This window comes from Ursus americanus, chromosome 13, assembly GCF_024610735.1.
Source record: "Ursus americanus isolate L20-20 chromosome 13, mUrsAme1.1.p, whole genome shotgun sequence".
Taxonomy (NCBI): Eukaryota; Metazoa; Chordata; class Mammalia; order Carnivora; family Ursidae; genus Ursus; species Ursus americanus.
In genome coordinates this window covers 62,367,310-62,380,645 of record NC_142139.1, presented here as the reverse complement: position 1 = coordinate 62,380,645, position 13,336 = coordinate 62,367,310, and the positions used below count along the sequence as shown (strand labels likewise).

General features: G+C 46.6%; 1 protein-coding gene across 1 annotated transcript in view; it reads right to left on the bottom strand.

Annotated features, from left to right (window-relative positions):
- Positions 1 to 1,316: 1,316 nt before the first annotated feature.
- The window catches only part of LOC123793550 (XK-related protein 6), a 32,452-nt gene continuing 20,432 nt past the window's right edge, over positions 1,317 to 13,336 (bottom strand). The window contains exon 2 of the mRNA XM_045799389.2: positions 1,317 to 4,125. Within this exon, the coding sequence (XP_045655345.2) occupies positions 3,164 to 4,125 (962 nt within the window). The 3' untranslated portion in view covers positions 1,317 to 3,163. The remainder of the gene's footprint in view (positions 4,126 to 13,336) is intronic.

Here is a 13,336-nt window from a genome sequence, read left to right as displayed (position 1 = left end):
AGGAAAGTAACGGGCATGATGGAGGGGTGGGGAGCAACGTTTCACGGGATCAGTGTGCCCTCCTGCCTGAGTCTTGCAAAGCCCAGTCCAGCAGAGGTCAAAAGAAAGATTTCTGAAATATCCTGTGATCTTCTCATTTGTTTCCAGTGGCTAAGGCCCCAGAGGGCCCTCCCTGAGTTGGAAGTTGTCACCCCAACTTTGGGCGCTTCAGGTCCATGAACTTCTGTGATTTTCTTAGTTGCGTGTAAACATAAACACACACAGGAACACACACGTGCACACGCACATGCTGAATGTGGAGTAGTAGAATACGAGCGGCCAAGGAAAGCCTGTGGCTATGTCACGATGAAACAGAAAGAGAAAGGAAATAAATCCAAGGACAGGCACACAAGCCAAAGTGGCAGAGGTCCCAAAGGGATGCATGGAGGACAGTGTTGAGGATTGCTCTGGTAATGGACGTCTAGAGGGCTCTAGGCACCCGAGCCCCAGAGCTGAGGCAGACAAGAGTTGGGACTCCGGCAAGCCAGGATGGGATGGCCTCTCTCAAATGGCCTCACCGCCTCTAGCCTCAGCAGAGTAAGCAGCAAGCTAAGCCCTAGATAGGGAAGCAGAATGAAAAGGAAAAGCACCGCCGACTGGATCAGAATTCCTAATTAACCGTTGAGTGGCCCATGGGCCTGTCCCGTGGCTGGGCGGAGACAGTCCCGCATGGCTGGTCTTGCCAAAGCCGAGGTGTGCTCTGCGCTTCCTAGATGGGTGGGCATGAGGGCCACAGGCTCTCTGCACCTCTCCTCCCTTCCTCCTTTCCACCAGGGAGGACCTGAGGGGACAACCGAGTCAGGGAGGGGGACAGGACGGCACTGCAAAGTTGAGTAATAATAAAGGAAATCAAAGGGATCTGAACAAAAAAAAAAACAGAAGAAGAAGAAGGAGCTTCCAGTTCACAACTGAAATGAAATTGAAAACTTGTTCTTTTTTTCTTTTTTCTTTTTTTTTAACAGGTTTAGATAAACAATAAAGAGGGTGGGAAAGAGAAGCCTCTTTGAATAATAATTTTTTAAAAAAACCCCACAAACATAAAAAAAAATCCTCAGTGTTTGAACTTCTCTTGAGAATAGTTCAATGTGAGGTTTTGCACCCTAAACAGTTATATCTGGAATTAAAAAAAAAAATCGCAGCTCCACACAACAAAGACAAACAGTATTTACTGAAAAATATTGTGTGTGTGTGTATATATATATATACATATATATATACACACACACACTTATATATATATATTTATATATATATATATATCTTTTTGTGGAGATTTTTTTCTTTTTGTGATTTTTTTTCTTTTCCTTTTTTTTTTTTTTTTTTGTGCCCAAGTAGAGATACAATGGGATTGAAAAGATGCCCTAGAACAGAATATTCTTTACAGGAGCAATACTTTGAAAAATAACATTTAAAAATGGTTGAACATACTTGCAATACCTCCAGAAATTCGACTTGGTACAATGAGAAAATAAATAATTGAATCAAATCTTCACCCAAATGACGTGGCCTTGAAGACCCAGAGTATGCTGCTGGTATGAGTCTTGCCATCCAGACAGGGGCTGATAGTCAAGCACCATCCCCTCCTCCCTGCTGCCCGCTCCCCAGCACCCTTATACTCCACCTCAGCCATACCCAGAGTCTGTCTTATATCCGTTGTCTACATTTCTGGCAAGACCTTGCAGCAGACACATACACACATATATACGTGTGCTATGGGCGCACACACACACACACATACGCACACACACACACACACTCACTACACACACAAAATTTCCCACTCGACCCAGATGCACCAAGTGAGCTGAATGACTTTCAGCCAACCACAATGGTGAAAGACAGAAGCACCAAACAGTCTTTGAAATGGGTCAGTTATTACAATTTGACTTTTTTTTATATTCTAATTTTCCTCTTTTGTTAGTATTTTTAAAAAGCACAAATGAAAAATGAAGAATTCTTTCCAGATCAATTTAAGGCTTCCCACCAAATGGAAACAGAAGAGGCCTTACACAATATCACATGTGATAAATGTATACTTTTCACGGCCTTAAAATGACAGAACAAATCATTTTTGCCGGTCACTGATTTAAGTATTGTGCCTTTAAATTGATGTCATTCTTTTTGCTACTATGCTGAGTTTTATTATTACTGATGTTCTTTAATTAGATAAATGGAAATCTCCTTTAATTTGCGTTAGAATTTCCTGTTCTTATAGAATTATTGGGGTGGCTTTTTGTTCTGTTCTGTTTGCTTTACCCCAGGAAACAAATGCGGTTCTTAGCAGGTAAATGCTAAAATGGCACATAGTCAGCCTTCAAGTACCTTTTCCAGCCATCTGAGTTTCAAACACCCAGCCTTTTGGCTCCTAGAAGGCGCTGATAAGTTAGGGGCAAGGACAGGGGATGGGAGAGAAACCCAAAAAGGAGGAGGGTTTTCTATGCGTTTGCTTTTGGTAAATTTGGTTTGTTCGATAAAAATAATCAGATAGGAAGAATGATTGCTTTGCGGTTTTTTTGTTGATTGGTTTTCATTTTGTTTCTAGATTTGTTTTGTTTGATTGTTTAATTTTCCTTCTCCTGGTGCAAAAGTCACCAGAGAGTTTTGCATGAGGAAACATGACAGTACTTAATGAAACTCAGCACCTAAGGGCATAAGGCAGTTGAAGGTTTTGTTTGTTTGTGTTTGTTTTGTTTTGTTTTGTTTTGTTCTTTCAATCAGCACCAATCCCGTAAATGATCTACACTTGGTGTAAGATATAAAACTTTTTTTTTTCTTTTGGAGTGGAGACTACTCCTCCTTCTCCACCCTATGAACCATAGTGTGGGATTTTTTTCAATACTGTTTCTTATGTGTAAAAAACAAAAGAAAAGTTTTCTTTTTGTTTTTACTTACAAAACATAGAGAATATCTTTGTATACATACAGCGACTGGAAAGAAAGCTTATCTGAAGGGGTTGTGACTTATTCATTTCTTTTTTTTTTTTGTAGCATTGGTGGTGGTGATGGTGGTGGTGGTGGTGGTAGTGGTTTTGTGTATTGGGGAAAGGGAGGGTTATATTTCTTGTGAGCGGTATTTACCGCAAACCAAACTTAAGGTCCCCTTCTCAGCTTGGGTCAAGATGCTCTTAGAGTGAAGACTCATACTGTAGCAACTCATAAAGGAGCGGTCCGTCTCGATACCGAATGCCTACTGCGGTGGGGGTGACATACTGCAGAATGTTAATAGTCCTTCTCAACCTCCTGTCTACAAAATGAGCATCCCAAGCTGGGTATCTCTTTCTTGGCATGTCAATCTTAATGAGGGGCCCTTCTGGGTAAGGACGCCCCGGCGGGATAGCGGGACCCATGGGTCTCACTTGGAAAACAGGCAAGCAAGTGTCAGCCGTGAGATCCTCCTGTTGTTCCGTTACGGCTCTGGTAGGCGTGACCTGGGTCCCCCGGTACCCAGGGGTCTGAGGCGCCATGGGCTCAACATCGGGGGGCAAAGGGATGCCCCAGAGCAGCTCGGCACAACAGGAGCTGGCAAAAATCTTAGCTCGTGGCCCCATGGGATGCAGCACACCGTAGTATAAGAGCATCGACGCAATCCCAGCCACAAAGCTAATAAAGACACAACACAGTGCTGGCACTGCATAGGAGTCAGTGGTCTCCGGGTTTCTGTAAAAATACCAAAGGAACGTCAAGGTAGCATTCTCTGTCAAGACTATCGTATAATATGCAAACATTCGATATCGAGTCCGCCCTTCCTTGACGTTAAACCAGCAGAAAATGTACACAATCCCTACCACCATGTTGAAGAGGATCTCCTCCCACTTGGACATGCAGAAGTCTGTTCCGCCATGGATGATCCAGAAGGCCATGGCACACCAGTGAACCACCACGAAGATCCCGAAGTAGAGCTGGAATATGGAAGCAAAGAGGGCAAAAGAGATAACTCTGGATGAGATGGTGAAGAGGCGCCAGAAGACGTGGATGAGGGCCCCTCTGTAGCTCATACTCTTCTTGTCGTCCCTGGAGTCCCGCAGCAGCTTGTGATAGGAGGCTAGCACCCAAGCCAGGGACATCAGGGAAGTCGCAGAGGAGACACCTGCCAGAAAGACACAAACCCACACAGTCAAAACCTTGGACATCTAGCAACGGGCATGGCGGGGCTGCCAGCCTAGGAGACGCCCACACACATCGCGGTCTAAAGGAGGAGGGAGAAAGAAACACACAATAAGAAACTGGATTTTGAGGTCACAGCTGTTCCCTAAGCTGACAACTTTTGAGGTCTACTTTCACTTTTCAAAACCCAGTCCAGAACTGCTGGGGACCCCTGGCTCAAGAGTGAAGCAGAGGCTTACGCGCCTTACCAAGGGAGCCGAGGACTGGGGCCACTGTGGTGACTCACTGCATCTGCTGCGGGCCGGGCGGCACATGTTCTGTTTTAAGGAATCGAGAACTTGCGGGGATCCTTGTTGCACACACATGTGTGGCCAGGGTTGGTGGCCCTGTCATCAGCAGCCTGTGCTCTCAGAGGAGCCCACAGAAGGGATGACCAGTGCTGAAGCCCAGCGGGTTGCTCACTGCCCCAGGTTCCACCACTATTCTCCTCTGGCAAAGCACTGGGGTCTCTATTGGCTTTTCATCAGCTTGCCTCTGAACTGAGGTTTTTGAAATTAGCTTCTCCATCCCCTGCCTACGGCCACCCTGACCAAGGGCCCTGAGATATACTGTCTCTTTCAGTGGTTGCCTTTCTTATTCATTCTTGTCTCTCTCAGTCTCATCCAATCCTTGTTGCTTTCTCCAACCCACCACTCTGCTCAAAGTTCTCTGAGACCTTGACTTGGGAGGCCCGTCCTCGTCTGGTCTCTGTCCTGACTCAGAAGCACTGTTGCTCATGCTTCGGGAATGCCTTTTCTGCTCACCATCGTCTGCTCGTCATCCCCTGCATTTCTCCTCAGCAGGCAAGTGAATGTGTCTGATTCCAAGTGATACTTCAATTGCAGTAGAGCAGTTTTATTTATAATGCTGCCTATTGGATTTCTGTAACTCAATCAAACCCAACACAACAAAGAGTTACTGGATCTCTCCAAATCCACCCACAAGAAACCAATTATTAGGCAAGTATTACCATACGATCCCCTCTCAAGCAAGACTCCCCATCACCCCTCGATGCCCTCACTCATTTTCTCCACTCCGTCCATCTGAAGCCTCTTTTGTTTTTCCTTCCTCTCCAGATTAAAGAACTAAATGCAACTAAATTCAATTGGAGTCCTGAATATTGTTCCTTCAGCACCTGTCTCCTTACCAGGTTCTCTACCCTCTCACTGGAGCACAATCGCCCTACAGCATTCTTCCAGGCTGAAGTCATTCTTCCAGGCTGAAGTCAAAGTTACCTCGTCAGCCTCTCTCAGTTCAAAGGTCCAGGAACCTGCTCATCAAGAGACTCATTCAACTGCCCCAGCCCTGCAGCCTTCAATTTGTCTTTCCCTGGGGCCCTGCTTATGGTCCCACTCCCCTCCAAGCCCCAGGGGAGAGTCAAAGTCCCCTGTCATTTTACACTTTCCCTGCATTTGCCTTCCTCACCCCCCTCACTCACATACTCCCTTCCAACATCTCACAGACGCTCAATTTACGGCTTGCAGAATGATAGAGCACAATAATAAAAACCATTATGTTGGCATGAGCATAGAAAACCCTCCAGAGCGTTAACTGTTACAATAAGCATGTATTGCTTTTGTAATGACAGCAACCACAATTGACAACAAACAGGGCAGAAACCATCCCAATTCCCCCATAGAAGCCAATCTTGAGAACACCTAACAAGTTTCCTCTCACCTTTCTGGAAAGTTCTGAACACAGTACTTGGTGTGTCCTCTCTGCCCTTTGTACACACAGGGTATTTCCACCAGCACCCGCTGAGGCCATGTGTGCTCCGTGACTATGTCACAGTGGTCATGCTAACCTTTCAGAGCCTCCTGAGTTTGTGTTGTCTGGTGGTGGGGTGGGAAAGGAGGGGAACGGGTCCTCTTGGGAGTCACGTGATTTAGGCTGTGGGTTTCCAGAGGGCAGGGAATGTGCCATCATCTTGGTAGTCTGTGCCAGGCTTATTACCAATCCTGGAGCATCAACAGAAATTTCCTCTTAAACATCTTTGTGACATCAGCCCTCTCCTGGTGAACTCATTCCTCGATGTTAATAATGTTGGTGGTACCGCTGACCTTTAATAATCAGATGGGAGTTCTACAGAAGCTGAATGGGAAGAAGACTTAATTTTTTTGTTCCTTCTAAGAAATCAAAATGTATTACTTCCTTGGTTCTAAAACAAAAACTGGGTGTTATACGCAACTAATGAATCATCGAGCCTTACATCGGAAACCGGGGATGTACTGAATGGTGAATAACATAATATAATAAAAAATCATTAAAAAAATAATAAATAAAACTAAAAAAAAATAAAACAAAAACAAAAACAAAACAAAACAAAACAAAAAAACATGAGTGCCAAGTTCTCGGACAGCCCCTCAGCCTTCACCGTGCTGATCTCGATATTCTGTGTGTTGTGACATTCACCCCATACCAAATACAAATAAACAGGAATTCATGTTCACCAATAGCACATAGCCAAGCCAAGTACAGTTGTTCTTCATTATTCTATCTCTGGGTTACCTAGGACATTTCTAGATCTGTTCCTGTGGTTTTGAGGGCTGGTGTTCTGTTCCTGCCTCGCCCTCCCAGAAGTGTTACAGAAACTGCTTCCCTTGGAGCTGAACCACTGCCTTGGTTCTTGGTTAACATTTCCGGAATTGCTCTCTAGACTCCAGCACGAATGTTCCCCAATCATCATAAGACATTAATGCTAATTATAAGGAGGGTTTGGGACATAGTCACATGGAAGACAGATCTGAGCACTTGGCTGTGGGGCTGCTGGCTAGCGGATGCCCAGCCCCACTCTTATCTCTCTGCCTATCTGTTCCTTACTGGGTATGTTGTAGATCACCAAACAGTGTATCCACAGGAAGCTTCACAGACCATCCTCTTCAACACTCATTCAACAAGACGCAGAAGTATAGGGGCTTGGGTTCCTTGCCCAAGATTACCCTGAGGACCACTGACAGTACAGTTAGGCTCAGATTATAGCTCTCTGTGTACCTGATCACATTGGTCCCAGCTCTCCGTTCTTTCTGCACCTTGTCCCTTGGTCAGCTTAGCTCTCCAGAGGCCCATCAGATAGCACCTTTCCTGAGGTCATGTGTGATAAAAGCCATCAGCCTTCTTTAATGGCAGGTGTCTGTTCTAACACCAAGCTGTTGGTCCCTGAAGGCCTTGAATGCCAAGCCACATCCTTGGCATTGTGCAAATGCTCCAGGTTAGGGGGAAAAGGGAAAGAGGAAATTCCTGACACCTGGCCCGTGTGCAGGGTGCCCAGGGCAGAGGCCCTGCCCAAGACCAGAAAGAGTGCATTTGCCTGGAGTCTCTTCTCTCCAGAGCCAGAGCAGAGTGAAGAAACATGAGTGTGGACATCATGCCATGCTGAGCCTGCCCCACTCTCTCTGCCAGCAGCATCGACAGAGATGACTCGATGGGGCTGGGGGAATGCCCAGAGGTGGCTACTTTCTAATTCATCACATTCACCAAAGAACTCCCTGTTCTATTCAAAGCTCTAGACACATTTTTGGGGGGTCCAGAGTTTGTGCTGCTGAAGGGCTGAGTACATCCTAGAGAGACCAGAAAAACAAGACCCACTTTAGGATCTCATTTGGGAGTTGGGTTTCTCACTGGACGCTCAACAGAGGGTAACACTTGCCCTCCAGGGGCTCAAGAGCCAATGGTACAAGTCATTAGATATATTTGTTATCAACTCACCTCCAGGAAACTTGTCTGGACCCCATCTATGACATTGGCACATTTGTTATGCTTGGTCAATGGATCAAATGTCCCATGATTTGCCACCTTTGCATCATTTCCCTGGACAAAATCTGTGGCCTCACACATCCACAGGACCGTAAGTGCATCTCGTCCTTAAAGGACTGTCAGCAGAAGGTGCTTCAGGGCATCCAGCTAATTCTGGGGGCTCAACCGGGGCAGGGGAGGGAGAACACCAGACAGATGTGTTCCCTAAAGAGTAGCTGACTGTCCCAGAGAACACAGCATGATTCGCCGAGCATGTACATGCCTTATCTTATTTAGAAAAACCTTGCGATGTAGATATTTATTGCAGGTTGAACTGTGTCATTCTTCCCACAAAAAGATTCATATGTTGAAGCTCTAATCCCCAGGAACTCAGAATGTGACTGTATTTGGAGAAAAGGCCTTTAAAGAGGTGATTAAGTTAAATGACATCATTAGAGGAGGCCCTAATCTAATCCAATTTGTGTTCTTATAAGAAAAGGGGATTTGGACACACAGAGATACCAGGTATGCACTCACACAGAGGAAAGGCCATGTGAGGACACAGGGAGAAGGCGGCCATCTACAAGCCAAGGAGAGAGGCTTCCAGAGAAACCAACCCTGTCTCCACCTTGATCCTAGACTTTCAGCCTCTAGAACGGTGAAGAAATAAAGGTCTGTTTTTTAGCCACCCAGTCTGTGGTATTTTATCACAGCAGCCCTGGCAAACTAGTACAGTGCTCTAATTTCATTTTTTAGAAGAAGTAACTGAAGATATTTTTCAAAAATCATGCATCTGTCAAGAAGTAGAGTCAGGATTCAAACTCAGAGTCAGACTCCAGTGGTCCTGAAAGTAACCGCTGTACTAATGGGCCCCCCAGACATGGCCTTAGAAGAGGCCGGGTGAGGAGAGAGGAAAGAAAGTTGAGGCAGCCTGGGTACGAAGGATTTGAATCTTTTGCTGAGTGGACAGGAAGGGTAGTAGCCACGGGTATCTGAGCGAAGCCCTTGATTTTAGAGCTACAAACCAAATTTGCATTTTAGTCCACTTTCTTCAGGAGAGTAACATTCAAGCAACAAAGAAAGAGGTGACTGCAATAGAATTAACGGAGATCGCTTTCCCTCTGTCAAGTGATTAATCTTCAAATGCCTGCAGTGTATTGCATTGCAGAGGCAAGGAGGGCAAGGTTTTCCCTCACTGCTGTGGCCCACTTGGAAGATTTCTGTCATGCCTGAGGTCAACTCAAAAGTCAATGCATTATCCTGATCAAGACCCAAGCCCAGGGGAACCGGCCTTGGAAGGGGCCTTGTGGCCCTCAGTGAGATTCTCAGACAGGCCTGGGAGCATTTATGATTTGCTCCCACTATAGCTCGATCACTTTCTGTATCCCAAAGATCAGACTGGAAATTGTTAAACACTTCACGTTCAGCCGTGACAAGTTCTGGGCAGTGACCTTCACGGCTTGCTCACTTTTCCTGGTGCAGACCAGGAGGCGGGGTTGCAGCTGGTGCCCTGAGCCCACTGGTGCCCAGCCCCACCAGCTGGGAAGACATGAAGCTGGAGCCTCCTGGGGGGTCACTCCCCATTAGAAAAGCTTGGCAGAGGGGCCCTCAGGTTCTGATCCCTGGACCCAGGGTTTAAGATTTCCAGAAATGTAATGGCCATACCTTATAACCAACGGAACAGAGCGTGAGGGGCAATCTGCAGTTACCTCTTACTGAGGAGGGGTAGTCATCAGGGAAGGCCCAGTTTGGTGGTGTCAGTGCAATATCCAAAGGTCACCCTCAGCCGAACTGTTGCCAGTTGGCAAACGAAACAAAAAATGTGAGTGTGGATTTCCCATTTCACGAGAAGCATAGTAACATGGTGTCTGGGGAAGGATGCGACTCTAAAATCAGAGGGCACGGGGCAGATGAAGAATCTGAAGGAAAGATACAATGCAGTGGGAGGGATCAGAATACAGCCACCAGGATGAGGTAGGGGAGCTGAGATATGACAAGCCCAAAGTAGGGCCACGACCAAGGCAGGGCTGCACCAAAAGGCCAGCAAGTAGGAGCCCCAACACATCAGTGGAAAGGGAACCTGAAGAAGAAAGCAGACACTACAGTATCTCACAGGGAGAACACAGCATGTGGGTTCAAGGAGTACTCTGAGAACCCCCAGGGGTATCTAGAGATGGCCACAAGACTTCCCGAGTGAGAGTGGATGAGGTCCATAAGAGGACCTTGTTCTGTGGGGTGGTATGTGCATGCCCAGCTCTGTCACCAGCTGCTATCCCCCACCTTTCTGCCACAAGCGCTTAGTTCCACCACTAAATCACATGTTGGAAAAACACTTAGAAGAGGGGTTGGATGGGGGCACTGAGCACAGGGTAGAGCTGGTGTAGGAAGAGTCAGCTGTGCAGGCTCCCAGCCCTCTCTCTCCTGGTTCCCTCCCATCAGCATATTACCATGGTCAGGTTGGTCAAGTTCCTCCAGTCTTACAAAGACTAGATCTTCCCTGAACCCCTGCACCTTCTGCCAGTGAGATCCCACCTTCCTTTGTCTCTTCTCCTCCAAACTTCTCGAGGGTAATCTCCTTGCTCCCCTAACTCCCACGCCTCCCCTTTACTCCTGACTCTCCCAGCCCCAATGGAGAGCTCTCTTTGAAGTCCTCAACTAATTCCTGCACCATGCAGATGACTTGTCTCTCCCGACACTGTGTGACATTTGGCATTCGAATCCACTCTGTCCTTCCTCACACCTGATTGTTAGCTATTGCCCTAGTTATGCCATCCTTTCTTTGCTGGGCTGCTATCCCCATTTTACAGGTAAGTAAGCCAAACCTGAGGTTAAGAGACTTCAGTGTGGCCGCAGCCATGTTCTGACATTACATACTCATCTAATTTGTATGGTGTGATACCCCTAGAGATTCCCCAAGCCAAGAAACATGCTCAACTGGCTATTTGTCTACCTGCACATCAAGGTCAACATCTCCCTCTTTTGACTCTCACCTCTTCTCTGAAACTAATATTATGGGAACTCAACCATCTACTCCTCAAATCCCCCTTGTGTATTTTCCCCACACTGAGTTCCTTGCAGATTGTTGGTTCTTCACTTTCCACCCATCCATCTTCCCCTATCTTCCAACATTTTTAAAAAAGCTCAGTCTCTTCTTGGAAATGCTCCTGGAAAAAAGATAAAGCAGCTGTGTGCACAGTTGTCAAAACATTCCTGCCTGTCTCCTGTCCTCACCTCCATCCAGGAGACACAGCAAGGGAGCACTGATACAAAGTTACCTTCCCATTTGGGCAACCAGGGGGAGGAAACCAGCATCGCTGATGCCACCTGAGCCAGGCTCAAAGACGTTGAGTAACTTGGCCGAAGTTACATAGGTAGTAAGTAAGAGAGCTAACAATGGAACCTGGGATTATCTCACCCCTCAGCCACAATCAGTGTGCTTGAGCCAACTCTTCCTGGCTTGTGAGATCCAATTGTGAAATTTGCAGGAATTTTGTGGGCTGGCCAATGTCACGTTAGAGGCTTGAAATAGGCGTGGTGGGAATATTTACACTATAGAAATTTCTACTACAACAAATCAGGGTTCCCCCAGTTCTGCTAAGAGCTGGTTGTTAAGCATTACAAGCACACCACTTGTCAGAATCTATTATTCTTGTGAAAAATTTAGTGGGCCTCATTGCAAATTAGACGGGCCGCATAAGGCTGTCCTCCATATTCCAAAACCATACTTCCAGGCAAACCAATCCACTACTGGCTATCGGTCAGAGTTATACTTAATAAGTTTGATGTGAAAGCAACAAAGAGACCAATCCCCTTTTTAAACTTTCACTAACAATATGCTCACAGTAAATAATTGAATGTATGACAGTCTTTGAGCCTCAGTCTTTTGCAAGCATTGTCATCCTCATTTTGGTCACATTTCTGTGTTTGGAGAGGGTGTGATCCCCACATGAGGTTACCACATGGGGTAATCTTAAGACACCCTTGATATTTCCAGGCTGACCCTTAGTGTGGGTCCAAAGGAAGATCGTATCCACCATCTGCGGATGGCACCCTCGGGACCGACAAATGTGTGTGGCTGAGTTAATGTGGAAAAACCCAAAGGCAATTGAAATGGTCTGATGAAAACACAGGACAGGAAGACTCGAAGGTCTTGGGAAAGCTGACGTCTGAGAAACCGTACCATACCTGGAAGAAAAAGCTCTATAACATCAGGGAGATGGGCCAAGAGGGACAAAATTTGGCCACTACACAGGTAATCTGTGTGAACATCATCTTCCTGTGGTTTATAGGAAATACCTCTTTATTGGCTCTGTATCCAGGCTGATCATCATCTGCTAATTGTTAATAAAGATTTCAGTAATAATGGTCTCTCCCCTCTCCTGAACAGCTGCCGTGACCCAGACTCTAGGCTACGCATGTGACACACAGTAATTCAGTTATTCTGCCCTGCAAATGTATCTGAAGTGGTGGGCTGATTTGAAGATGGGGAGACTAAGGCTTGCAGGCTAAGGAACTTTTCCATATCAAGTAGTTAAGATATCACAGAATGAGGATTTGAATGCAGGCCTGCCTAACTCCCGAACTAAGAGGACTTTTGTGAACACCAGGGAAGGTATGTCTCCTCACCCATACCCACAGATTAATAACTTAGTATTCAGATTTATACATCAATTTCTTATCAGTTTGGTTACTGTGTGGCAGCCCTCTGATCATCTCTGTGAGCACTGACAAAGTCAAACTTGTGGGCCTGCTCACCTGAGGACCCACCCCTGGAAGGCCCTGAGCATCCTGGTATGTGCAGAGACATAGTTCTCGTCCATCTCCCTTGCCTGGGCTGTTGGAACAGCCTCCTAACTCATTCCCCTGTGTCTGCCCTTGTCCTTGGAAATGCTCACATTTCCCAGTCTATTCACAATCCAGTCAAAGTGACTAAGCTACAGCATGACCCTCTGCATGGCCTCCCAGGCAGGGTAGGCTGCCCGTGGTCACGGATTTTCCACGCCTTTTCTGTGGGGTGACGTGCATTCCTGCCCCATTGAACTCAGGTGTGGTCTGTGGCTGGTTCTGACCACGGACACACGAGCAGAAATACGTGTGTCACTTGCAGGCAGAAGGCCACACTCTTCCATGCTCCAAGAATACACTGCTCCACCTGTGACAGACATGCAATGAGAAGGAAACGAGTTGAAGTTTCAAGGCACCAGAATTGTTTGGGTATTCCACATCGTGGCATGGCCAGCCTTTCCTGACTGATGTGCCATCTTGTCCTGGGTTAACACCTTGGTGGGTCCTTTCAAGGGCCTTCAGGGTCTCCCAGGATACTGCCGGGGAGCAAGAAGTGTAATTCGTCAATTCCCTGCTCCTGCCCTTCAGCAACACCCTTCCCCAGTGGGTACAGATCTGAGCTCCTTCCAGGGAGTCAG